This window comes from Melanerpes formicivorus, unplaced genomic scaffold (genome assembly GCF_026170545.1).
Source record: "Melanerpes formicivorus ecotype bairdi unplaced genomic scaffold, bMelFor1.0.p_v2 SCAF_81, whole genome shotgun sequence".
NCBI classification, from domain to species: Eukaryota; Metazoa; Chordata; class Aves; order Piciformes; family Picidae; genus Melanerpes; species Melanerpes formicivorus.
The window spans coordinates 2143829-2169942 of record NW_027142433.1 but is presented as its reverse complement, the minus strand read 5'-3'; the positions used below and the strand labels follow the sequence as shown (position 1 = coordinate 2169942).

At 55.3% G+C, this 26114-nt stretch overlaps 2 protein-coding genes across 7 annotated transcripts in view; one reads left to right on the top strand and one right to left on the bottom strand.

The window, feature by feature from the left end:
* RPE65 (retinoid isomerohydrolase RPE65) overlaps window positions 1–6292 on the top strand; it is a 12140-nt gene extending 5848 nt beyond the window's left edge. For both annotated transcript variants that reach the window (XM_068164586.1, XM_068164585.1), the window contains exons 8-14: window positions 936–1068; window positions 1177–1316; window positions 2229–2358; window positions 3222–3336; window positions 3449–3543; window positions 3645–3756; window positions 4890–6292. In XM_068164586.1, coding sequence (XP_068020687.1) covers window positions 936–1068; window positions 1177–1316; window positions 2229–2358; window positions 3222–3336; window positions 3449–3543; window positions 3645–3756; window positions 4890–5041 — 877 coding nt within the window. In that variant the 3' untranslated portion in view covers window positions 5042–6292. The remainder of the gene's footprint in view (window positions 1–935; window positions 1069–1176; window positions 1317–2228; window positions 2359–3221; window positions 3337–3448; window positions 3544–3644; window positions 3757–4889) is intronic.
* MCCC2 (methylcrotonyl-CoA carboxylase subunit 2) lies at window positions 3429–26114 on the bottom strand. 5 transcript variants are annotated; one of them, XM_068164589.1, is made up of 13 exons: window positions 26025–26114; window positions 24593–24910; window positions 20101–20297; window positions 19068–19246; window positions 17988–18068; window positions 16737–16915; window positions 15255–15447; window positions 13693–13784; window positions 12097–12253; window positions 11037–11159; window positions 9881–10029; window positions 8789–8870; window positions 3429–7020 (listed from the first exon to the last, which is right to left on the bottom strand). In XM_068164589.1, exons 2-13 carry the CDS (start codon window positions 24895–24897, stop codon window positions 6937–6939), a joined length of 1821 nt encoding a protein of 606 aa, XP_068020690.1. In that variant the 5' UTR covers window positions 24898–24910; window positions 26025–26114; the 3' UTR covers window positions 3429–6936. The 5 variants fall into 5 exon arrangements, with proteins under 5 accessions (XP_068020690.1, XP_068020689.1, XP_068020688.1 ...); XM_068164588.1 differs by lacking the exon at window positions 26025–26114 and adding an exon at window positions 24967–25837; XM_068164587.1 differs by lacking the exon at window positions 26025–26114 and having other exon boundaries at window positions 24593–25837.

Genomic DNA, 26114 nt, shown 5'->3' with positions numbered 1-26114 from the left:
AGATGAGGACTCCAGCACTACCCTGGACAGCCTGAGCCAGGCTTTGACAGTCCTCAAGGGGAAGAAATTGTTCCTCATGACCAACCTAAACCTCCCCTCTAGAAACATGAGGCCATTTCCTCTTGTCCTGTTACTTGTTACAAGGGAGAAGAGACCAACCCCACCTGGCTCCAACCTGCTTTCAGGAGCTGTGGAGAGCCAGAAGGTCTCCCCTCAGCCTCCTCTTCCCCAGGCTGCACACCCCCAGCTCCCTCAGCTGCTCCTCCCCAGCCCTGTTCTCCAGACCCTTCTCCAGCTTTGTTGCCCTTCTGTGGACCCTCTCCAACCCCTCAATGTGCTTCTTAGAGGGGCCCAAAATGATCAGTGATGAAGGCCAGCAGAAGAGAAGGACACTGCTCATGTGTGGCAGGCTGTGTGTTCCTGTCATGAAGCTGCTGGGAGCACAGACTCGCAGGGTCCCTGTTTGGTTCTGCCAGCACCCATGGGTGGCACCAGTCACTTCCAGAAGTGGCACCCAGGGCTTGTCCTCACATGAAATCAACTAGGCATTGGCACAGGCTGCCCAGGGAGGTGCTGGAGTCCCCATCCCCAGAGCTGTTCAGGAAACCTGTGGCCATGGCACTGTGGGGCATGGCTTAATGGCCATGGTGGTGCTGGGTTGGACCTGATGATCTTGCAGGTCTTCTCCAGCCCAAACAATTCTATGGTAAGTTGGTGATTTACCAAAATCCAGCTGTTCAGATTCCTGTCCTGTGCTGTTTAAGTGCTGCTCTCATCTAGTGCCTAAGTTTCAGACTCACAGAATGCTTGGGGTTGGAAGGGACCTTGTTGGAAGGGACCTTGTAGATCATCCACTTCCAACCTCCCTGGTCTTGGCAGGGACACCTTCCACAGTCCAACCTAACTACAGTGATCTTGATGTGCTCCTCACATAGCTTTGGGTTGACCCCAAACTACATTGTGTTTGTGGAGACACCAGTGAAGATCAACCTCCTCAAGTTCCTCTCCTCCTGGAGCCTTTGGGGAGCCAACTACATGGACTGCTTCGAGTCCAACGAAACCATGGGGGTGAGCAGGCTGGCACCCCCCTGGGCAGCCCCTCCTCAGCTGGGAGCTCCACTGCTTTGGCTCCCCCTTCCCTTCTCAAGCCTGAAGCAAACTGTGGCTGGTTTGCAGGTGTGGCTTCACGTGGCAGAGAAGAAGAAAGGCAGGCTGCTCAACATCAAGTACCGCACCTCGGCCTTCAACCTCTTCCACCACATCAACACCTACGAGGACAACGGCTTCCTCATCGTTGACCTCTGCACCTGGAAGGGGTGAGCCCTGCTGGACTGCACCCCCTCTGGGTGAGATCAGGGGGTCCCTCAGAGCCCCAGCACCAAACACACCAGGCCCTGTGCTGGCACATCCCTTCCCTGCTGGAATCAACGCTGGTGCTTCACCAGCTCCCTCCATCCAGCTAAATACTCACACATGGTGACATGCAGACCATGTCCCCGCACATTGTAGGTAGATGTCTCCATCCATTGTAGGTAGATGTCTCCATCCACTGTAGGTAGATGTCCCCACCCATTGCAGGTAGGCCATATGATGCAGAGAGCCTCTTGGAAACTCATTATCCAAGAAGAAACCCCCCAAACATGATCTTTAATTTGCCTTTATCCACACAGTGGAGGTTGGAAGGGACCTCTGGAGATGCTGTTGGATGAGGGGTTGGACTAGATGATCTCAAAGGTCTTTTCCAGTCTGGTCTGGTCTGGTCTGGTCTATTCTATTCTAATTCTAATTCCATTCATCCAGTCCAACCCCCCTGCTCCAGCAGGGCACCCACAGCAGCTTGCCCAGCAGCACAATGCCCACCTGGCTTTGGCAGCTCTCCACACAAGCAGACTCCACAACCTCTCTGGGCAGCCTGCTCCAGGCCTCCAGCACCCTCACAACAAACAAGTTTCTCTTCCTGTTCAGATGGAGCCTCCTGGGTTCCAGTTTGTGCTCACTGCTCCTTATGCTGTCCCTGGGCACCACTGAGCAGAGTCAGGCCCCAGGCTCTTGCCTCCCACAGCTCCTTCAGCTCTTGCTGAGCATTGCTCAGCTTCCCTCTGGGGCTGCTCTTCTGCAGGCCCCAAGGTCTTAGCCCAGTGAATTTCAGGACAAACCCAGGTGCACCTGACCCCACCCCACTCCCAAATCCCATCCTTGCCTCTGTCTCTGATGCCACCTCCCTGCAGGTTCGAGTTTGTCTACAACTACCTCTACCTGGCCAACCTGCGAGCCAACTGGGAGGAGGTGAAGCGGCAGGCGGAGAAGGCTCCGCAGCCCGAGGCGCGCCGCTACGTCCTGCCCCTCCACATCGACAAGGTACTGCTGTGCCTGCCAGCAGGGCTGGGAGCACTGCTCCCTGCACCAGGCCCCTGCAGGGCTGCTGGCCCAGCACTGCTACTGCTCTGCCCGACCCCATTTGGCACAGAATTGCACATTGCTTTGGTTGGCAAAGACCTTTTAGATCATGGAGTCCAACCTTCGACCCAGCCCCACCATGGCCATGAAGCCAGGGCCCAAAGTGCCATGGCCAGCTGAGACACCAACCTAGGGATTCATTCAAAGCAAACATTGTAATGGGGACAGAGCTTCAAGTACAGGATCCTGAAGGATGGGTCCTCAGAGACACTTCTTACCTTCTTTAGATGATGACACAATCATGGATAGTTTGGGGTGGAAGGAACCTCTGCAGATCACCCAGTCCAACCCCCCTGCTAAAGGAGGGGCACCCACAGCTGCTTGCCCAGGAGCACAATTGCCAGGGGTGTTTGGAAGCTCTCCTGACAAGCAGACTCCACAACCTCTCTGTTGCAGCCTGTCCCAGGGCTCCAGCACCCTCACACCAAAGAGGTTTCTCCTCATCTTCAGATGGAACCTCCTGGGTTCCAGTTTGTGCCCATTGCCTCTTGTCCTGTCCCTGGGCACCACTGAGCAGAGTCTGGCCTCATCCTCTTGCCCCCCCCCCCACAGGTCCTTTATCCCTTGCTGAGCATTGCTCAGCTCCCCTCTGGGGCTGCTGAGAGCCCCAGGTCTCAGCCTCTCCTCAGCAGGAGCTCAGCTCCTTTGCTGCTGTCCTGCAGCTGGATGAGGCTCTGCTCCCAGCCCTCTTTGGCTGTTCCCTGCCATTCACAGCAGCCCTGTGCAGACAAACTGAGCAGTCTGCTGGTTTTGCTTCGTTGCAGGCTGACACAGGCAAGAACTTGGTGACCCTGCCCTACACCACAGCCACCGCAACCCTGCGCAGCGACGAGACCATCTGGCTGGAGCCAGAAGTCATCTTCTCAGGCCCACGTCACGGTATGCTGATGACCCCAAAGCACACCCAGCTCCAAGACAAGTCCCCCTGCACCCCCTGTCCCCCCACACCTCTTCATTCATTCATTCCTTGGTTTGTTTCTTTTTATTCCAGCCTTTGAGTTCCCACAGATCAACTACAAGAAGTACGGTGGGAAACCTTACACCTACACCTACGGGCTGGGGCTCAACCACTTTGTCCCAGACAGGGTAACTAGCAACTTCTTGAGGTGCTCTTCAGTTCAAGGAGAAAGAGAAAGTCTTCCTGAGATGTAGCTTTTGGGTTTTGTTGTCCCCTCCTCTCCCTTCAGCTCTGCAAGCTGAATGTTAAGACCAAGGAGACCTGGGTGTGGCAGGAGCCCGACGCCTACCCCTCGGAACCCATCTTCGTTTCCCACCCTGATGCCCTGGAGGAAGATGATGGTAAAGCTGCTTCTCTTTGGGTTGGTGGCATCTGGAACAGGTTATCAGAGAGGTTGTGGATGTCCTCTCTCCCTGGAGGTGTCCAAGGTCAGGCTGGATGAGGCCTTGAGCAGCTTGCTCTGGTGGAAGGTGTCCCTGCCCATGGCAGGGGGCTGGAACTGGCTGACCTTGAAGGTCCCTCCCAACCCAACCTGTTCTCTAAGGACCTATGATCATGATATGGTGGGGTTGTGTCTGCAAGGGCCAGGAAGCTCCCAGAGGTGCCATGGTCCAATTCACAGATTTGCACAGGGCCTTAAAGGTCATCCAGTTCCAGCCTCCATGCCCTGGGTAGGGACAACTTCCCCTAGACAAGGTTGAAGTTCCTGAGGGAACCTGGAACAGTTAAGACTGAGAAAACAAACAAGGAGGCTGGAACCAGGTGGGGGGCAGTCTCATCTCCCTCAGAGCAAGAGATAGGAAACAGCCTCAAGCTGCCCCAGGGGAGGTTTAGGTTGGACATGAAGAACAATTTTTCCCCCAGAGGGTTGTCCAGGTCTGACCCAGGGCACTGGGGGAGTCGTGGAGCCATGGGGATGTGGTGCTGAGGGGCATGGTGGTGCTGGGTTAAGGGTTGGGCTCCATGATCTTAAAGGTCTCTTCCAGCCTAACTGATTCTGAGATTCCAGAATGTGAACCTCCCTTAAACCAGGTGTGGTTTCTACCCTGAAGATCCACCCCCCCTGCCATGGGGAGGGACACCTCCCACTACACCAGGCTGCTCAAGGTGTCATGAAGGAGCAGAGTGAGCTCAGGCGTTGTCCCTAAGGGACACATAGTCACAGTCATGCCCCAGGGCTCCAGCACCCTCCCATCAAAGAAGTTTCTCCTCCTGTTCAGATGGAACCTCCTGGGCTCCAGTTTGTGCCTGCCCTTGGCCAGTCCCTGTCCACCACTGAGAAGAGCCTGGCCCCAGCCTCTTGCCCCTACCCTTTAGCTCCTGCTGAGCACCCAGATCCCAGTCCTCACCATCTACTTAGCTGCTGATCCCACAGTAGGCATGGATTGAGTGGTGTCCCATGTGAGAGTGGCCACCCTCTCCTTGCTCAGGGCCAGGCAGAGTGGGCCAGAGCTGATGGCTTTTCTCCTGCCAGGGGTTGTGCTGAGCATCGTGATCAGCCCGGGCACGGGGCCCAAGCCGGCCTACCTCCTCATCCTCAGCGCCAAAGACATGAGCGAGGTGGCCAGGGCTGAAGTGGAGGTGAACATTCCAGTGACCTTCCATGGCCTCTTCAAGAGGGCCTGAAGCTCCTGCAGCTCCAAACAGGTGGAGTCTCCACCGACAAGCACTCAGCTGCCTGCACTGCCTCTGCCACACCACTGGATCCCACGGCTGCCCAACGAGGAGCCAGCGCTTCGGTCCTGCTGCTCGCTGATCAACCCAACGAACCAGCTGCTCTGCAAATACACCCCTGGCCAGAGCTTCCACAGGCACAGCTGCACAGGCCTAGGGCTGAAACCACACACAGCCTGGGGGGGAGATCTGGGGGTCTACAACATCAAACTTTGCCACTGCAGCAGAGAGGAAGGTGCAGAAAGCTGCAGAGGCTGAACTCGGCACCTGTAGGGATGGGAACAGAATCCCAGCTGAGCTGGGTGGAAAGGGACCCCCAGAGGTCATCTAGGCCAACCCCTGCAGCCAGGAGGGTCAGCTGCAGCTAGAGCAGGTTGCTCAGAGGCCCAACCAACCTGACCTGCAATGGTTCCAGGGATGGGGCAGCTCCCACCTCTGTGAAGCCAAAGCCAGGCTCTCACCACCCTCAGTGTCAAACACATCTCCCTTCTCAACAGTCTGAATCTCCTTGAGTTCAAACCATCCCCTCTTGTCCTGTCACAGCAGGCCCTGCTCCAAAGACTGTCCCCAGCTTTCTGATCAGTCCCTTGAAGTGCTGAAAGGCCACCAGCAGCTCTCCCTGGAGCCTTCTCTTCTCCAGGCTGCACAACCCCAGCTCTCAGCTTGTCCTCACAGCAGAGGGCCTCCAGCTCCCCCATCAGTGCAGTGACCTCCTCAAGCTCCACTCCAGCAGGTCCTTGTCTGTGCTGTGCTGAGCACTCCAGAGCTGCCCCAGCACTGCAGCTGGGGTCTCAGCAGAGCACAGCAGAGGGGCAGAACAGAATCCCCTCCCTGCCCCTGCTGCCCACACTGCTGGGGCTCAGCCCAGGAGAGGGCTGGCTCTGGGCTGGCAGTGCTTGGTGCCAGCTCATGCCCAGCTTTTCAGCCACCAGCACCCCAAGTGCTCCTCAGGGCTAGTCTCCAGCCCTTCATCCACAGCCTGGATTGATACTGAGGTTGCCCAGCCCAGGTGCAGGACTGGCACTTGGCCTTGTTGAATCTTGAGCTTCACATGTTCCTGCTTGAGGTCCTCCAGGTCCCTCTGGAGGGATCTTGTCTCTCAGGTGTGCAAACCAGACTCCTCAGCTTGGTGTCCTCTGCAAACCTGCTGGGGGTGCCTCCATCCCACTGTGTCACTGGGGAAGACACTGAAGGGCACTGGTCCCAGTGTGGCCCCTGAGCAGCAGCACTTGGCACTGCTCCCCATCTGCACATGGGGCTACTGAGCACCCCACCAGCTGCTGTGGAGCAGGCTCTGGGCTCTGTTGTATGCTTTGAGTAAAGCTGGTTCTTAAAAGCCTGAGCTGCAGTGCTGTGGGTTTCAATCTCCTCCTGCTCACTCCTTTGGTGTCCTCAGAGCAAACTGAGTGCAGCCTTGGTGTAGCTGCTCTGGAAATCCCAGCTGAAGGCCCAGGGCAGGGGGCAGGCACCACTGTCTCTTACAGTAAGGCTGAAAATTGCATGTCCAAGCTGAATTATTTCCCCCCTCTCCCATTTCATTTGCTAAAGTGCAGTTTCCATGATGCTGTGATTCCTGAGCTCTGCACTTCAGGCTAAAATTGACATCAGAGCTTCTGTAGAGTTACTCCAGGCTGAATCCTTCCTTCTCACAAACTCCTGTAGCAAGAGGCTGTGGTTTAAAACACAAACAAGCTGCTGACAGGCCTGGACCTGAGGATTTTCATCTCTCTGCTGTGGTTGAATATCTTTATTCCTGGTTATCAAAGAGCTAGAAAGTGATTTCTGGTCAAGACTTTGAGTAGCCAAGTGCCAGCTTGAAGAGGTGGCTGGGCTGGAGATGGCTGCAGCTACATTCTGATGACAGGATGTTGAAATGGAGACAGCACCTGGTGCTTCTGCTGCTCTGTGATCTCTAAGCACTGGGCAACCACCTGATGGGAAACAACAAAGCCAAAGCATCAGGAAAACGTCCTGGCTACAAACTCAGACACAGAATTGGTTTGGGTGGAGAAGAGCTCCAAGATTATGGAGTCCAGCCATCAGTTGCTGCTTCCTTTGTGCCCCACAGAGCCCAGCTGGAGGCTGCAGCTTTAAGGGAGCTGCCTTGGGAGCACTGGGAAGAGATTTTGCTGTAGAACTCCAATGAACAGGGAGTCTGTGAGGCCCAGGCTCTGTTATTGAAGATCTTTTGTTATTGAAGATCTCTTATGCTGTCTACAACTCCCTGCAGGGAGGTTGCAGCCAGCTGGGGGTTGGTCTCTTCTCCCAGGCACCCAGCACCAGAACAAGAGGACACAGTCTCCAGCTGTGCCAGGGGAGGTTTAGGCTGGAGGTGAGGAAGAAATTCTTCCCAGCAAGAGAGATTGGCCATTGGGATGTGCTGCCCAGGGAGGTGGTGGAGTCCCCATCCCTGGAGGTGTTTAGGAAGAGCCTGGCTGAGGCACTTGGTGCCATGGTTGAGTTGATCAGATGGTGTTGGGTGAGAGGTTGGATTTGGTGATCTCTGAGGTCTTTTCCAACCTGGTTAATTCTATTCTATTCTATTCTATTCTATTCTATTCTATTCTATTCTATGCTATTCTATTCTATTCTATTCTATTCTATTCTACTCTACTCTACTCTACTCTACTCTACTCTACTCTACTCTACTCTACTCTACTCTTTGCTCCTCAGGTCCCACTCCCTCATCAAAGCCCAGCAGAACATCCTGCTCTTCCACAAACAGCCTTCCCCAAGAAAGTCAACTTCTCCTGTGTCTGTGATTACAGGGAGTGAAGCTACAGAGCTGGGTTTGGTCTTTGAGACCTCTTAAGATAGCAACCACATTCCACTGCTACTGCATCCCTTTCAAGGCCTCCTTTAAAAGAGGATCTCCTCTCCCTATACTCTGTCCTGGTAAGGCCACACCTGGAGTCCTGGGTCCAGTTCTGGGCTCCCCAGGGCAACAGAGACAGGGAATTACTGGAGAGAGTCTGGGCAGGCTACAAAGATGCTGAGGGGCCTGGAACAGCTCTGTGAGGAGCAAAGGCTGAGAGCTCTGGGGCTGAGAGCCTGCAGAAGAGCAGCCCCAGAGGGGAACTGAGCAATGCTCAGCAAGAGCTAAAGGACCTGTCAGGGCAAGGGGATAGGGCCAGACTCTGCTCAGTGGTGTCCAGGGACAGGACAAGGGGCATCAGCTACAAATGGGAACCCAGGAGGTTTCACCTGAACAGCAGAAACTTGTTTGGTGTGAGGGTGCTGGAGGCCTGGAGCAGGCTGCCCAGAGAGGTTGTGGAGTCTCCTTGTGTGGAGAGCTGCCAACCCCAGCTGGGCATTGTGCTGCTGGGCAAGCTGCTGTGGGTGCCCTGCTTGAGCAGAGGGGGTGGACTGGAGGATCTCCAAAGGTTCCTTCCAGCTACTCCCAAAGAGTGAAGCTGTTTAGATTATGCAAGACCAAAAGAAGGACTTGGATAGGGAATGAAAAGGTGAAGTCAGTTCTGAAGTTCAGTGAGGACAGTCTGAGTGCAGTCACCAGAGCACAACCAGAATTCAAGAGACACTTTTTGCCCTGAGTGATGGGGAAAGCTTTTCTCCCCAGAAAACAGAGCAAGAAGTGGGAGACTCCATTCTGGGTCCAACCTTATTGAGTCTGTGATTCTATGCCACTGAATCTCAGCAAGAGGTAAAATCTACTGTAAGGAACCTTGCTAAGGAGCTTACCTTTCTGGTGTCTTGAGGCAGGATGACACCATCATCCCAGAGCCTGGCAGAGGAGTAAAATGCACTGCTTTCTTCCTCCAGCCTGGGGAAGACAAAGTGTTAAACAAGCCTGAAGGCACCAAAATGCAGCCCCAAGCCCAGCAGGCCAGTGAAGTCCACCCAGAAATGAATGAAGCCTGGAGAGAGTGAGTTAAAATGGACCAGAATCTAGCAAGGAACAGAGGAGAGCTCTGCTCACCCTGCCCCACAGAGCAGCCTCCTCCCTTAGGGGTGGTCACTCTGGCATACAGCAGAGTGTCAGCAGTGGGGCTTGGATGGTGCTGGGGAGGACTTTAACTCAAACACAGTGAGGCACTGGAACAGGTTGCCCAGGGAGGTTGTGGATGTCCACCCTCTGAAGGTAGCACAGTACCATAGGATCAGTCAGGCTTGGATGGGACCACAAGGATCAGCCAGTTCTAACCCCCTGCCATGGGCAGGGACACCCCACACTAGATCAGCCTGGCCTGATCAGGTGTTCAAGGCCAGGTTAGATCAGGCCTTGAGCAACCTGCTGTAGTGAGAGGTGTCCCTGCCCATGGCAGGGGGGTTCCAACCCAACCCATTCTATCAATCTGTGAATTTGTGTTTCCTTGAGAAGATCCCAGGAGCAGACCTCTGGGAATCCAAAGTAGCCTTTAGCACACTGAGGCTTGCTTTGGTATCTTCAGGACTTGAAGGGGCTGATAAGGAAGCTGGGGACAGACTTCTGAGTGGGGCCTGCTCTGGCAGGACAAGGGGGGATGGTTTGAACTGTAAGAGGGAGATTCAGAGTGGAGAAAAGGGAGAAACTGTTTAACCTGGTGGCAAGACCCTGGTCCAGATTGCCTCATCCCTGGAACCACTCCAGGTCAGGCTGTTTTGGGCTCTGAGCAACCTGCTCTAGTTGCAGGTGTCCCTGCTGGCTACAGGGGGCTTGGTCTGGGTGAGCTTCAAAGGTGCCTTCCACCCCAACCAGGCTGGGCTGCTATCCAGCTGTGATTTGTTTGGGATGCGTTGATCCACAAGACAGACAAAAGTGGGACTGGCAGGGATTGTGGTTTATGTCCTTACTTCTCTTTCAGCTGTCTCAGTTCTGCCTCATCTCCTGCACAGTCACTGTCCCCAGCTTGTGGCACTGTGGACAAATGTCTTGGGTCCACCAGGGCAATCCTTGCATTAGGCCACAAGAAGAGGAAGTTTGGACTGAAAGATCTCCCACACTAGAAGAAAAACAATATGGAGAGCACCAAGTCAGTGAAAGGGGAAGGGTGAGAGCAGGATAAAGTTCTTTACCATGAGGGTGGTGGAATACTGCAACAGTTTGCCCAGGGGGGCAGCTGAGGCCTCATCCCTGGAGGTACTCAAGGTCAGGCTTGACAAGGCTCTGACCTGCTTGGCTGGTTGGTCAGGGAGGTTGGGCCAGATGACTTTTGGAGGTCCCTTCCAACCCAACCCCTTCCATGACCCTGTGAAATCCATCACAGCCTGGTGGCTGAAGGATGACACAACCAAGGCTGAGGCACAGTGTGATGCAGTTGGACTTGTAAAGCATCAATGACCTAGACCTGGTCTAGTGGGAGGTGTCCCTGCCCCTGGCAGGGGGCTTGGAACTAGATGACCTTGAAGGTCCCTGCCAGCACTCTGTGCATGCATGAATGACACAGCTCCTGGAGCAGTACAGCTGCCCCACAACAACCACCACAGTCCTCACTGCCCTCAATATTCTCATTTCCTTTTTTCCTCCAAACACCTACAATGCTCAGTTGTGGGCAAAGAGCCCTGCTGCACTTCTGGCAGTGAGAACAGCACACACAGTGACACAGCTGAAGGAGAACAACTCCTTGAGCACTCAAAACATGCTGGAAAGGGCAGGATTAGATCCCAGGAAGGGCCAGTTTCAGGTAATCCACTTGTAGAACTGGCTCTAGGTTCTTAGATGCAGATCTAACAACCCCTGGAGGTGTTCAAGGCCAGGCTGAAGGGTGCCTTGGGCAACCTGGGCTAGTGGGAGGTGTCCCTGCCACTGTCCCTGCAAAGTTTCTGCTGCTGGACTCGATGCCCTCACCCAGATATTGAACAGGCTGGGGCCCAGCACTGATCCCTGGGGGACCCCACTGGTGCCTGGCTGCCAGCTGGCTGTGGGCCCATTCAGCAGCAGTGCTGTGCAGTGCTGGGGCAGTGTACCAAGGCTGCTTGCAGCCCCTGCCCGGGGTGGCAGCAGCCATACCATGGCGTAGCTCTCGCTGCCAAAGCAGCCGCCGATGACGACGGTGATCTTGGGCACAGCAGCACAGGCAACAGCAGCCATCATGGAGGCCTGGGCTTTCAGCCTGCTGGACTGAGCCTCTGCCTGGAAGGAAAACAGACAGCTTTAGACCAAAGAGTCACAGTATGCATTGGTGGGGAGGGGCCTCTGGAGGTCGTTTAGCCCAACCCCCCTGCAGTGAACAGAAGCACTCCCAAGCAGAGCAGGCTGCTCAGAGGCACCTCGAGCCTGACCCTGGATGTTCCCAGGGATGGGGCCTCCACCACCTCCCCAGGCAACCTGCTGCAGCACCCTCAGAGGGAGGAACTTCTTCCTAATGTCCAATCTGGACCTACCCTGCTCTAGTTTAAAGGCACCACCCCTTGTCCTGTCACTGTAAGCCCTTGCAAACAGTCCCTCTCCAGCTTTGTTCTTGGCCCCCTTCAGGTACTAGAAGGCCACCAGCAGGTCTCCCCCTTCAAGTCTTTCTTCTAGACTCCCTCCACTCCCACCACACTTGTGTTTCTCAACCATTCATTTCCTCACAACTGTGTTTGATCCCACAAGGCCAGCACAGAGGTCATGGGAAGGAGCCTCTGGAGATCAACCAGGCCAAGCCCCCTGCTCCAGCAGGGCAGCCACAGCAGCTTGCCCAGCAGCACAGTGCCCAGCTGGCTTTGGGAGCTCTCCACACCAGGAGACTCCACAACCTCTCTGGGCAGCCTGCTCCAGGCTTCCAGCACCCTCACAACAAACAAGTTTCTCCTCCTGTTCAGGTGGAACCTCCTGGGTTCCAGTTTGTGGTCCTCACCTTCAGGTGCTTTAAAAAAACCACCTTCAGAGATTCCCAGACTGCATCAGGTTGGAAGGGACCCTCAGAGGTCATCTTGCCCAGCCCCCTGCAGCCAGCAGGGACTCCTCCAACCAGAGCAGGCTGCCCAGGGCCACGTCACGTCTGGCAACAACACTCAAGATGCAACCTCAAGCACAAGAAGCAGCAGGAACTGCTGGAATGAGGGCTGCTGAGGCAGCAGTGCAGTACCTGTGGGATGTCCCTTGGCCCTGGTGCCTGTGGAGCAGTGTTCTGGAGGAAGAGGATGGGGATGCTGCGCTGGCTGCAGAGCTGCACGAAGTGGCTGCCCTTGAGCGCGGCCTGGTGGGACAGCTCCCCGTTGTTAGCCACCACCCCCAGCAGGTGCCTGCAAAAGAGACACTCAGCACCTCCCCTTCTCAGCACTGCAGGTGGTGGAGCTTCAGCCCAGCATCTTCTGAAGAAAAGAGGAGCAGAAATCTCTGCACACAGAGAGAGAGTTGGCCTCCAGGGGAGTTCAGCAGGAAGAAGGAAGCACAGAGCTGTCCTTGGGAATCAGGGAATGGATTTGGGTGCAGGATCACCAAACCCAATCACTGCCCCAGCACTGCCAGGGCACCACCAAACCATGGCCCTCAGCACCACCTCTCCACAGCTCTGAAACCCCTCCAGGGGTGGGGACTCCACCACTGCCCAGGGCAGCCTGGGCCAGGCCTTGCCAGCCCTCAAGGGGAAGGAATTGCTCCTCCTGTTCCCTGCCATGCTGGGGCTCTGGGATTTCACTCAGTCATGGCACCCATTCATCTGTGACCACTCTGCTGTGCTGGCCTGAGACCCAGTGAGTTCACAGCTCAGGGAGAGAAGATCAGGCTTTCCACAAGTGTTTTATAACCAGTTCTCCTAGAATCATAGAGTGGTTCAGGTTGGAAGGACCCTTAAAGGAAGGAGCCTCTAATTCCAACCCCTCCCTGGGCAGGGACACCTCCCACTAGCCCCAGTTGCTCCAGGCCTCATCCAGCCTGGCCTTGAACACCTCCAGGGAGGGAGCATCCACAGCCTCCCTGGGCAACCTGTGCCAGTGTCTCACCTCCCTCACTGTCAAGAATTTCTTCCTAATCTCCAGTCTGGATCTGCCCTCCCCAGGCTTCAATCCATTCCCTCTCATCCTCCCCAGGCTTCAATCCATTCCCTCTCATCCTCCCCAGGCTTCAATCCATTCCCTCTCATCCTCCCCAGGCTTCAATCCATTCCCTCTCATCCTATCACCTCAAACCCTTCTTACTCACAACTCATAGTGTCATAGCATCAGTCAGGGTTGGGAGGGACCACAAGGATCAGCCAGTTCCAGCCCCCCTGCCATGGGCAGGGACACCCCACACTAGATCAGCCTGGCCAGAGCCTCAGCCAGCCTGGGCTTAAACACCTCCAGGGCTGGGGCCCCAACCACCTCCCTGGACAACCCATTCCAGGGCTTCACCACTCTCATGGGGAAGAACTTCCTCCTCACTTCCAGCCTCAATCTCCCCACCTCCAGCTTCATTCCATGCCCCCTAGTCCTATCACTACCTGAGATCCTGAGCAGTCCCTCCCCAGCCTTCCTGTAGCCCCCTTCAGATCCTGGAAGGCCACAATGAGGTCACCTGGGAGCCTTCTCTTCTGCAGACTGAACAGCCCCAACCCCTTCAGTCTCTTCTCATGGGAGAGGTGCTCCAGCCCTCGGATCCCCACCAGCACTGTCACTGGCACACTGCAAAGCCTGCTGGTGACACCAAAGCCCTTTGGACAGAGATGCTGAGACATTCTGACAGCAAGATGTTGAAGCCTTACCCTTCCAGGTGGCCAAATCCTGTCACTAATGTTGTTCCATAGCCAGCCTTGAACTCCTGGAATCTGCTCCCATCCAGCAGACGACTCAGGATCTGCAAAGGAACACCCAGGCTGTGCCTGGCTTTGAAAGCCTCCAGGGATGGGGACTCCACCACTCCCCTGAGCAGCCTGACCACAGACATTTCAGTGAAAAAAAGGGGAGTTCTGCCCCAGGATTAGCTCTTTTCAAACACCAGGCCCTCAAGAATTCCACCCAAATGAGCACAGAAGGCACTTTTCTGTCTCACACTCCCCTCAAACCCTCCAATCTGGTTTTAGGTTTGATTCCCAACCACAGATTCTGAGGCAAATCTTTCATTTGAGATCACCTCACTGTTACAGAGCAGTCCTTCATGTGCATAAAATTACTGTGCCCCACCCCCAGAGTGCTCAGTTCAGTTCATCTGGACATGAAAGAGCAGAATCTTGCTCATAATTCTTCCCAGCCTGGTTGAAAAGCTGCCCTCAAAGCTCTGCTGCTTCTCCACTGCCAATCCCCTGAACTGGAGGAATTTGTCCCTTAAAGACAAACAACAAACCAAAGCTGGATTCACATCCTGGGAGATTAAATCTCTTCTAGAACACCACCATGAAAAGTTTCTGCTTCTGCCTGAGTGTCTGTCCCAGCCTCAAAGAAGTTTCAGCTGAGCTTTGTTGGGTCTCAGTCAGTGTCTCAGGAGGGATTTTAGTTACAAGAGAGACACTTGGAGAGGAAAGATGCAGGAGGAGAGAACAGGACAGCAAATGGGTGCATGGTCTCCAGGCAGTCAGCAGCAGTACCAAACACACACAAGAAAAGACCTCCAAGGTCACCAAGTCCCTGCTCCAGCCTGCTCCAGGCCTCCAGCACCCTCACAACAAAGAAGTTTCTCCTCCTGTTCAGATGCAACCTCCTGGGCTCCAATTTGTGTCCACTGCCCCTTGTCCTGTCCCTGGGCACCACTGAGTGTGACCCCAGCCTCTTGCCCCCCACAGCTCCTTTAGCTCTTGCTGAGCATTGCTCAGCTCCCCTCTGGGGCTGCTCTTCTGCAGGCTCTCAGCCCCAGGGCTCTCAGCCTTTCCTCCCCACAGAGCTGCTCCAGGCCCCTCAGCATCTCTGTGGCCCTGTTACTGACACAACAGCAACTCCAACAGCCCCTGGTGACAGATGGGCTCAGCTGGATCTCTCTGTAATTCTCCTGGGCAGGTTTTCAGCTGAAACAGTTTCCAGAGTTAGAATCACAGATTCCCAGCATTTGCTTGGGTTGGAAAAGCCCTCTGAGAACATTAAGCCCAGCCATCAACCCAACCCAGCCATGGCCACTAAACCATGCCCCATGCTGCCATGTCCACACATTTCTGAACACCTCCAGGGGTGGAGACTCCAGCACCCCCTGGGCCCTGTGCTTTGGTGCTGACTGAAGGCAGCCTGGCAGCTGATGGGGCAGGAGCACAAACTACCTCAGTGCTCCTCCGAGGGAGAGCTGCCTGCTGCCTGCCCCTGGAGCTGAGAGGCTGCAGGGACACAGCATGAGGCACTTTACCAGTTTCACTGGAAGGCTGCAGCAGTAATCTTGGGGGGCCAGCCCCAGGAGCTCCTCAGCACTGTAGAGAGGAGCTTCGTGCTGCAGGCCCTGCTCCGGCACCGCCTCGTAGTTCAGGGTGGAGATCACATTCCGCAGGCACTCGAAGGCTTCCTCCTCAGAGCCTGCAAAGTGGTCACTGCAGCCACTCACCCTAGGGGAGAAGAGCAACAGGCAGCAGGGTCAGCCAGGGAAGTCTCAACCCTGGCAGGACACCACCAGCTGAAGGGGAAAACCCTAACCTGCAGTGTGCCTCTCCAACCCCCCTGAAGATACTCTGTGATGGCTCTGATGAGCTGCAGTCTGCACTGATCCTGCTCAGCTCACAGAATCACAACAGCCCCAGGCAGAGCTGCAGGCTGGGGGCAGAGTGGCTGAGAGCAGCCAGGCACAAAGGGACCTGGGGGTAGTGGTTGACAGCAGTTGAACATGAGCCAGCAGGGTGCCCAGGGGGCCAACAAGGCCAAGGGCATCCTGGCCTGCAGCAGGAGCAGTGTGGCCAGCAGGAGCAGGGAGCTCATCCTGCCCTGTGCTCAGCACTGCTTAGGCCACACCTTGAGTCCTGTGTCCAGTTCTGGGCTCCTCAGTTTAAGAAGGACATTGAGCTGCTGGAAGGTGTCCAGAGAAGGGCAAGAAAGCTGGGGAGGGGTCTGGAGCACAGCCCTGGGAGGAGAGGCTGAGGGAGCTGGGGTTGCTTAGCCTGGAGAAGAGGAGGCTCAGGGGAGACCTTCTTGCTCTCTCCAACTCCCTGAAGGGAGGTTGTAGCCAGGTGGGGATTGGGCTCTTCTCCCAGGCAAGCAGCACCAGAACAAGAGGACACAGTCTCCAGCTGTGCCAGGGGAGGTTTAGGCTGGAGGTGAGGAAGAAATTCTTCCCAGCAAGAGAGATTGGCCATTGGGATGTGCTGCCCAGGGAGGTGGTGGAGGTGGACACCCTGGAGGTGTTCACAAAAGGCTTGGATGAGGCACTTGGAGCCATGGTTTAGTTGTCAGGAGGTGTTGGCGGACAGGTTGGACTTGATGATCTCTGAGGTCTTGTCCAACCTCATTGATTCAATGACTCAATGAATCCTAGAATGGTTTGGGTTGGAAGGGACACCTTAAAGATCAGCCAGTTCCAACCTCCTGTCATGGGCAGGGACACCTCCTACCACACCAGCTTGCTCAAGGCCTCATCCAAGCTGGCTTTCAACACTTCCAGGCTTGAAGCATTCACAGGCACTGCCCCAGTGCCTCACTACCCTCAGGGGGAAGAATTTCTTCTAATGCCTGATCTAAATCCAGCTTTTGTCCCAGTCTGAAGCCCTCAGCCCTCATCCTGTCACTCCAAGCCTCTGTCAGCAGTCCCTCTCCAGCTTTGGTCAGATCAATTAAGACATGACCAGAGCTTCTCTAAAGCCAAACTGGCTGAATTCCCTCTGGCCTTGAGCCTTCTTTCACCTACTGGCAGTGAAGTTTAGCTCCTCCTAGGTCCTCAGCAGAGACATCTTCTCCTGTAGCAGCCTTCACCAGCGGTGGGCCCCCGAGGAAGAGCGAGCTGATTTTGTCAATCATCACAACCTCCTCTGCCATGGTTGGGACATAGGCACCCCCAGCTATGCAGGAGCCACACACCACTGCCACCTGAGGGGCACAGACCAGAGTCAGGGCACTGCAGAGAGGAGAAGGGGAAACTGCAGCTTGGAGAACAGTGATCTAAAGATGAAGAAAGGCTGAGAGAGCTGGGGGTGCTCAGCCTGGAGAAGAGAAGCCCCCAGGAAGAGCTTCTGGTGGCCTTGCAGAGCCTCAAGAGGCTGAGCAGAAAGCTGGGGACAGACTCTTGAGCAGGGACTGCTGGGACAGGACAAGGGGGGATGGTCTGAACTAAAAGAGGGAGGGAAGGGAGAGATGTTTGACACTGAGGGTGGTGAGAGCCTGGCCCATGCTGGCCAGAGAGGTGGTAGATGTCCCATCCTTGCAACCACTGCAGATCAGGCTGGCTGGGGCTCTGAGCAGCCTGCTCTAGGTGCAGATGTCCCTGCTGACTGCAGGGGGGTTGGACTGGATGACCTTTACAGGTCCCTTCCCACCTAAAGCAGTCTGGGATTCTATCACCATAGGGTCACAGACTGGCTTGAGTTGGAAGGGCCCTTAGAGATCATCTAGTTCAGTCCCCATGCCATGAGCAGGGACACCAGACAGCTTGCTCAAGGCCCCATGCACCCTGGCTTTGACCACTTCCAGGCTTAGAGCCTCCCCAGCCTCTCTGGGCAGCCTGTTCCAGTGCCTCACCACCCTCCTGGGCAAGGATTTCTTCCTAACACCTGACCTCAATCCAGCTTCTTTCAGTTTGAAGCCATCAGCCCTCGTTCTGTCACTCCATGCCTTGGTACAGAGTCCCTCTCCAGCTCTCCTGCAGCCCCCTTCAAATCCTGTGGTGCTATATAAGCAGCAGCATGAACACCACCACAGGTTTTGAGAGAGCTCAGCATTTACTCTAAGATAACCCAGAGAGCTGATGCTTTTCCACCAGCCAGTAAATACTGAGGAGACCTTGAAGGCTTCTGTTAGGTGGGAGGTGATTTGAATCTCCCTCCAAGAGAGAAGGCTGAGTTTGTTTCCTGAGTCTGAGAGTGGTTCCTGGAAGCTGCAATGGAATTCAGAGCCCTACTGATCACCTGCACTACACTTGCTTGTAGCCCACAGGACACTGTACCTGAGGGATCCTCATGGCAGACATGAGAGCTTCGTTGTAGAAGAGTCTGCCCCCGTGCATCTTGTCAGGAAAGAGCTCTGACTGGAGGCACAGAGAAAAGACAAAGAGACTGTCAGCATTACCTACAAAAGCCCACACTTCCTCTTTGCAGCCTTCATTCCCAAAAGCTTTGTGACCCACCAGCAAAGCCAGGCTGGATGGGGCCTTCAGCAGCCTTGTCTAGTGGGAGGTGTCCCTGCCCGTAGCAGAGGCTTGGATCAGAATGACCTCAAAGGTCTCTTCCCACCCAAACCATTGTAGGATCCTGTGAATCACACCTGGAGCTTCCACACACAGCCTTTGCTGGGGGACTTATTCACCTTACACACTGTGCCACTCCAGAGGGACACTCAGCTGCTGGGAGAGCAGAGGGAAGTTTCAGCAGTCACTGAGAAAACAATTTTCAAGGTAAGGTTGGATGATAGGTTGGACAGGAGGATCTTGAAGGTCTCTTCCAACCTGGTCTGGTCTGGTCTGGTCTGGTCTGGTCTGGTCTGGTCTGGTCTATTCTATTCTATTCTATTCTATTCTATTCTATTCTATTCTATTCTATTCCATTCCATTCCATTCCATTCCATTCCATTCCATTCCATTTCATCCATGCTCCACAGACTGAGACTGGACACATGGAGAAAGAGGAGCTCATGTTCATGCTTGATCCTGTCCATCCCCCCTGCTGAAGCAGGGGCATCCACAGCAGCTTGCCCAGGATCACAATTGTCAGGGTTGGAAGGGAGCTCAAGGCTCAGCCAGCTCCAACCCCCTGCCATGGGCAGGGACACCTCACACCACAGCAGGTTGCTCACAGCCACATCCAGCCTGGCTGCAAACACCTCCAGGCAGGAGGCTTCCACCACCTCCCTGGGCAGCCTGTGCCAGGCTCTCACCACCCTCCTGGGGAACAACTTCTTCCTGACATTCAGTGCCCAGCTGAGTTTGGAAGCTCTCCAGAGGAGACTCCACAACCTCTCTGGGCAGCCTCCTCCAGGCCTCCAGCACCCTCACAAGGTGTTTTCTTCTGTGAGCTGCTCTCAGCATTACCTGTAGTGGCAGGAAGGCTCCCCCACTGTCCACGAGGTACACAGCTAACAGCCTGTTCTGCATGGCTATTTCTTGAGCTCTTAATTGCTTCTTCACTCCAATAGGATAAATAGTTCCTCCTTTCACAGTGGCATCATTTGCCATGAAGACACACCAGACCCCACAGATCTTCCCAATCCCTGGAAGTGGTACCACAGATGTTTATCAGGATCCTCTAAGCAAGAGGTCAGATCACAGCTAGGATTTTCTTTTTTGGGGCCAGAAGCTGCTGATTAAGTTGCAACCACCACAGAGTAAAGAAGCTGAAACTCAGTGACACTAAAAACAAAATCATAGAACCACATGGCAGGGCTGGAAGGGACCTCTGGAGATCAGCCAGTCCAACCCCCCTGCCAAAGCAGGGCACCCACAGCAGCTTGCCCAGCAGCACAATGCCCAGCTGGCTTTGGAAGCTCTCCACAACCTCTCTGGGCAGCCTGCTCCAGGCCTCCAGCACCCTCACACCAAAGAAGTTTCTCCTCCTGCTCAGATGGAACCTCCTGGGTTCCACTTTGTGCCCCTTGCCCCTTGTGCTGTCCTTGGGCACCACTGAGCAGAGCCTGGCCCCAGCCTCTTACCCTCCACCCTTGAGCTCTTGCTGAGCACTGAGAAGATCCCCTCCCAGTCTTTTCCAGACTAAAGCAGCAGAACAGAGAACTTGATCTAAACTTCCTCTTGGTGGCAACCTAAGAGAAAAAACCCACCTAAGCTCTTAACAGGGAAAGCAATGAAAAGTCACCTACACCCAACTGATAGCCCTGCCACTGCATGGGGGTGTGACCAGAGGGTCTTTAAAGGTCCCTTCCCACCCAGTGCAGTCTGTGATCCTGTTGATTTCAACCCCCTTCCCCATGCTCTGCTGCCTCTCCACCGCAGACTGCTCAAAGGATGCCCTCAGGCCACGGCCACCTTCAGACCTAATGCTGGGAGAGCCCAGCAAGGGCACAAACATCCTCCACCCATTTCCCACGCCACCACAATTGCCAGGAATTACCAGTGAGACAGCCAGCAGCTGGGACATCACCATAGGGCATGTTGAGGCCTGCCAGTGGGGAGAGCTCCAGGAAAGGTTCGTGGTCGAGCAGCAGCCGCAGGCGGTCGCGAACGAAGAGCTTCTTGGTCCTGTGGCAGTGGCGCAGGACTGCCCTCTCTCCCCCTCCTCTGCTGGCAGCCTCCAGCAGCTCTGAGCACCTGACCAAAGACCCAAAGGTTCACTGCAGGAGAAACACCTTGCCTCACAAGCTGCTATGGCTTGGATGTAGGCATTAAGGGTCTTGCAGACTGTTTGCAGCGTCAGCCAGGTTGGAAAAGACCTCAGAGATCAGCAAGTCCAACCTCTCACCCAACACCATCTGATCAACTCAACCATGGCACCAAGGGCCTCAGCCAGGCTCTTCTTGAACACCTCCAGGGATGGGGACTCTGACACCTCCCTGGGCAGCACATCCCAAGGGCCAATCTCTCTTGCTGGGAAGAATTTCTTCCTCACCTCCAGCCTAAACCACCCCTGGCACAGCTTGAGACTGTGTCCTCTTGTTCTGGTGCTGGGTGCCTGGGAGAAGAGACCAACCCCCACCTGGCTCCAACCTCCCTGCAGGGAGTTGTAGAGAGCAAGAAGGTCTCCCCTGAGCCTCCTCTTCTCCAGGCTAAGCAACCCCAGCTCCCTCAGCCTCTCCTCCCAGGGCTGTGCTCCAGACCCCTCCCCAGCTTTCTTGCCCTTCTCTGGACACCTTCCAGCATGTATCATAGTATCAGTCAGGGTTGGAAGGGACCACAAGGATCATCCAGTTCCAACCCCCTTGCCATGGGCAGGGACCAATCTTTCCTAACCTGAGGAGCCCAGAACTGGACACAGGACTCAAGGTGTGGCCTGAGCAGTGCTGAGCACAGGGCAGAATGACTTCCCTGCTCCTGCTGGCCACACTCTTCCTGCTGCAGGCCAGGATGCCCTTGGCCTTCTTGGCCACCTGGGCACACTGCTGGCTCCTGTTCAGCTGCTATCAACCATTACTCTCAGGATGAAGATTAATTGACACCTTGGGATCCTTGCTTCTTCCAATGTGCAACCAAAAGCAAAGCTGTGCTGTTGAAATCCAGCAGTTTGTTTCACCTCTGTTCCTCAAACACTGCCCCCCCCAAACTGAAATAACATCACTACTCAACCTGGGGCTGATGTTCCCAGCTAACAGCCCTTACTAAATCCACATCCTCCCCTGGGTGCTGCCTACACCTCCCCTACATAACTTCTTTCACAACATCTAAGCAGAATTAATCCCTGCCTCGAGCAGAGAGCTGAGAAGGAGCTGAGCATCCCCACCCAACCAACAGAGCCTGCCCTCCAACAACTGATCCACTGGGGGATGTCCCTGCTCAAAGATAGATGACCTTTGGAGGTCCCTTCCAACCCAAACCCTCCTGTGATTAGACTTTTCTGACTTGCAGCTCTTAATGAGGCCATGAGAATTGAGTAGCAAGCTGGATAATTCAGCAGTCCCAGCTCAGCATGGTTGGTCAGCTCCTTGTGCCAGCTGCTCGAGGGAAGAGCCCAGGCAAGGGCTTCCTCCTTCTGTTGCCCTCAGTGAGTTCCTCTGATAAGAACCAGGAATTGTTCAGTGAACAAGAGGATGATAGCATTTGTTTGCTGCTAGTGTAAGTAAACAGCATCATCATGCATAAACACTGTAATAGCTATATATACATCACAGAATGGTAGGGGGTGGAAGGGACCTGGAAAGGTCATCCAGTCCAAAACCCCTGCCAGAGCAGGGTCACCTCCACTGTCATAAACACTGTGTAACAATACTCATTAAATACTGCACCTAGAAGAAATGTTCATCTTAAAGCACAGAAGAGAAGAGACTTCAAAGGGAGTGACTGCTGCTCCAGTCAGCAAGAGAAGAAGTCAATACAAATGCCTCTGGTTAGGGCAGCACCAAGCACAGCTGGGAGTCAGAGGAGCTGGAAATAGATGTGGGATCTGAATGAATGTGGGTCTTGCATAAACAGCTTCCTCATTGATCTGATCAATAGCTAAAGGGTGGAGGGCACCTGGGTGGGGTCACCCTTCCCAGTGGTGCTCAGCATCTGGACAAGGGTGGAGGGCAAGAGGCTGGGGCCAGACCCTTCTCAGGGGTACCCAGGGACAGCACAAGGGGCAGTGGGCATGAACTGGAACCCAGGAGGTTCCATCTGAACAGGAGGAGAAACTCCTTTGGTGTGAGGGTGCTGGAGGCCACAGCTGGAGTCCTGGGTCCAGTTCTGGGCTCCCCAGTTCAGTAGAGATGGGGAACTGCTGGAGAGAGTCCAGGGGGAGGCTACAAAGATGCTGAGGGGCCTGGAGCAGCTCTGTGAGGAGGAAAGGCTGAGAGCCCTGGGGCTGAAAGCCTGCAGAAGAGCAGCCCCAGAGGGGAGCTGAGCAATGCTAGCAAGAGCTGAAGGGCCTGTGGGGGGCAAGAGGATGGGGTCACACTCAGTAGTGCCCAGGGACAGGACAAGGGGCAGTGGACACAAATTGGAACCCAGGAGGTTGCATCTGAACAGGAGGAGAAACTTGTTTGTTGTGAGGGTGCTGGAGGCCTGGAGCAGGCTGCCCAGAGAGGTTGTGGAGTCTCCTGGTGTGGAGAGCTTCCAAAGCCAGCTGGGCATTGTGCTGCTGGGCAAGCTGCTGTGGGTGCCCTGCTTGAGCAGGGGGTTGGACTGGATGATCTCCAGAGGTCCCTTCCTACCCTCACCATGCTGGGGTTCTGGGCTTTGTCTGAAGCAGAGTATTTCTCAGCAAGGTGGCTCATCTTTAACTAAACCCAGTGCTTGACACCACTCTTCACACCCCACTCTGTGACTCCATTACCTTGCTGTGGCTTCCTGCAGGCTGCAGAGATTGAAAACGCTGAGGGAGGACAACAGCTAAGGCTTTTTAATAAGGCTGTGAATGCCACCACAGGAGGGCACAGTGTGTTTGCCACAGCTTTGCTTCCAGCTCAGCGATCACTCCTCTGAACAAAGGCCACCTGATCTTTAAGGACAAGCAGATAAAAGACATTTGCCTGCTTTCAGCAGGGCACTGTGGTGAACTGCAGCCACTGCCAGCTCTTTCAGGGGGAATCTGGAAATGCCTGAGTCACCACTTTTAGCTTTGCATTCCAAGTCCCAGCACAAAACAGATTTGATGCAAGGTCTAGCACAATAGTTGGGGGCAATAAATGGCAAACAGTGGCACCTGGCACTGTTTTAAACACAGCCTGAGGCATTTCAGTCCCTGTTTGAGGGGGTGTCATTTTTAAGTACTGACCCTTGTAAAATTCACAGCATCACAGAATGGTTTGGGTGGGAAGGGACACAGAATCGTAGACTTGGTAGGGTTGGAAGGGAGCTCAAGGCTCAGCCAGCTCCAACCCCCCTGCCATGGCCAGGGACACCTCACACCACAGCAGGTTGCTCACAGCCACATCCAGCCTGGCTGCAAACACCTCCAGGCAGGAGGCTTCCACCACCTCCCTGGGCAGCCTGTGCCAGGCTCTCACCACCCTCATGGGGAACAACTTCTTCCTCACAGCCAATCTCAATCTCCCCATTTCTAGTTCTGCTCCATCCCCCCCAGTCCTATCCCTCCCTGACACCCTCACAAGTCCCTCCCCAGCTTTTCTGTAGCCCCCTGCAGATCCTGGAAGGCCACAATTAGGTCTCCTGGGAGCCTTCTCCTCTCCAGACTGCACAGCCCCAACTCCCTCAGTCTGTCCTCATAGGAGAGGTGCTCCAGCCCTCTGCTCCTCCTCGTGGCCCTGCTCTGGACACTTCTTTCCTTCAAGCAATTCAGGATCCATGTCACACTTACTGCTCACCCACACTTACTCAGGTTAGCTGCAAGGATGCAGCCTCTGCTGGGAAGCCAGCAGCTGGTGATTGATTCAGTGTCAGAACAGCAAAACATTCACACTTCAGTGGGGCTGTTCTGTTTCACTTGCCTTTTGCACCTGAGTGCAGAAAGAAAGATGGGGATTCTCTCACCAGGCTCAAAAGCTTGTGGACACCCTCAAAAGTCCCTCACAATCAAGACCATCCAGTTTTAACCCCCCCTGCCATGGGCAGGGACACCTTCCACTAGACCAGGCTGCAACCTGGCTTTCAACACTTCCAGGCTTGGAGCCTCCACAGCTTCTCTGGGCAACCTGTTTCAGTGTCTCACCACCCTGATGGGGAAGAATTTCTTCCTAATGTCTCATCTAAATCCATCTCCTTCCAGTTTGTTGCTACCATCCCCTCTGCAGAGAAGCTGCCCAAGGAAAGAGCAGCAAGAAGACTCGTTTAAGCCTCACAATGGCTGGGTAAAAAAATAAGTAAGTTGCTTTTTGCTACTTTTTTACCTCAGCTCTTTCTAGCAAGCATTGATTCCAGGTTAGAAAGCTCCCAGAAGCAGCCACAAGTAGCTCTCCCACCACCTTAACAAGCAGCAATGCTTTTCAAGCCCCCCCAGAAGAAGAGTTTGTTACCTTTTGACGACAGCCTCGCTGTTCTTTAGGTTTTCTTCAAAGACATGCTGATAGAGGGCTGGGATACGTCCATCTAAAACAGGGTAGCTCTGGGGATGCCCTTGGTGCTTGGCTTTCTTACTGACTGGAGGCCAGGCAGCCACGGGGAGCGCCCTGCCCCGCTTCTGCAACGGATCTGCTGCCTCTCTGCCGCGGCACAAGCCCTGGTATTTTCTGCCCAGCACATGACTGATGGTCTGCAGCCTCGGGAGCAGCCGAGATGTGGCTTCAGGGGGCAGCCTGCTCAGGCAAGCCAGGGTGGCCATTGACTCTCAAGAACTGGGGAGAGAAGAAACAACACTCCTGTGACTGAGGAGGGGAAGCTGGCACAACACCTGAGGCTAGGGGCCACACAATGGTGTAGGTTGGAAAAGGTCTTTAACTAGGATCATCATCAAGCCCAAATGTCGATCCAGCACTGCTAGGTCACCACTACACCACAGAATCATTGGGTTGCTTCAGCTGGAAAAGACCTTTAAGATCGTTGACTCCAACTGCTGTCCAACTGTACCAAGGCTGGTGCTAAACCATGTCCCTCAGCACCACATCTTTCAAACCCCTCCAGCGATGGGGACTCCACCATGGCCCTGGGCAGCCTGGGACAGACCTTGGCAACTCTCAAGGGGAAAAAATTACTTCTCATATTCAACCTGAACCTCTCCCAGTGCAACTCAAGGCTGTTTCCTCCTGTCCTGTCACTTCTTACTTGGGAGAACAGACCAACCCCCACCTGGCTCCAGCCTCCTTTCAGGAGCTGTGGAGAGCCAGGAGGTCTCCCCTCAGCCTCCTCTGCTCCAGGCTGAACACCCCCAGCTCCCTCAGCCTCTCCTCCCCAGCCCTGCTCTCCAGACCCTTCCCCAGCTCGGTTGCCCTCCTCTGGGCCTGCTCCAGCTCCTCCTTGCCCTTGGAGGAGCCCAAAACTGAGCCCAGCACTCAAGTGCCTGGTGCAGGGGCACAATCCCTGCCCTGGTCCTCTGGCCACACCACTGCTGATCCAAGCCAGGCCGCTGGTGGCTGCCTTGGCCACCTGGGCACAGCCTGGCTCAGCGGATCCTCTCCTGCCCCCCAATGTCCTTCTGGGAGTGGAGGGCTGCAAACCGCCCCCGGGCTTTGCGCGGCGGCCTCACCCCTGCCCCGCCGGGGGGCGCTCCCGGCCGCAGGCAGCACTCAGCGCCCCCAGCTGGCGCCCCCGAGCCCGGCAGCAGGCCCAGCCGCAGCCGCCCCCAGCCTGCCCCCAGCCTGCCCCCAGCCTGCCCCCAGCCGCCGCTGCCGGGGCGGGGGAGCGCGGCCCCCCCCCCCCCCCCCCCCCGGCTCTCCGTGTCCTGCTCTCCCGACCCCTCCGTCCCCGCGCCCGCCGCCGCCAGCGCCTCGCCCGCTCCCCGCCGACCCTTACTGGGGCAGCCCAGCCGCCGCTTCCCGTCCGGGCCGGGACCGCCTCTCGGGGCGGCTCCGCAGCGCCCCGCGTCCCGCCCCGGCTGCCCTC

What these genes read in the sequence shown, in the direction of transcription:
- MCCC2 (XM_068164589.1), bottom strand. Translation starts at nt 24,897, where the DNA reads ATGGCCACCCTGGCTTGCCTGAGCAGGCTGCCCCCTGAAGCCACATCT. An exon ending in GCAGCGAGAGCTACGCCATG is followed by an intron (nt 10,030 to 11,036) that starts GTATGGCTGCTG and finishes TTTTTCTTCTAG; the next exon opens with TGTGGGAGATCTTTCAGTCC. An exon ending in TGCCTCAAGACACCAGAAAG is followed by an intron (nt 7,021 to 8,788) that starts GTAAGCTCCTTA and finishes GTTTCCCATCAG; the next exon opens with GTGGTTGCCCAGTGCTTAGA.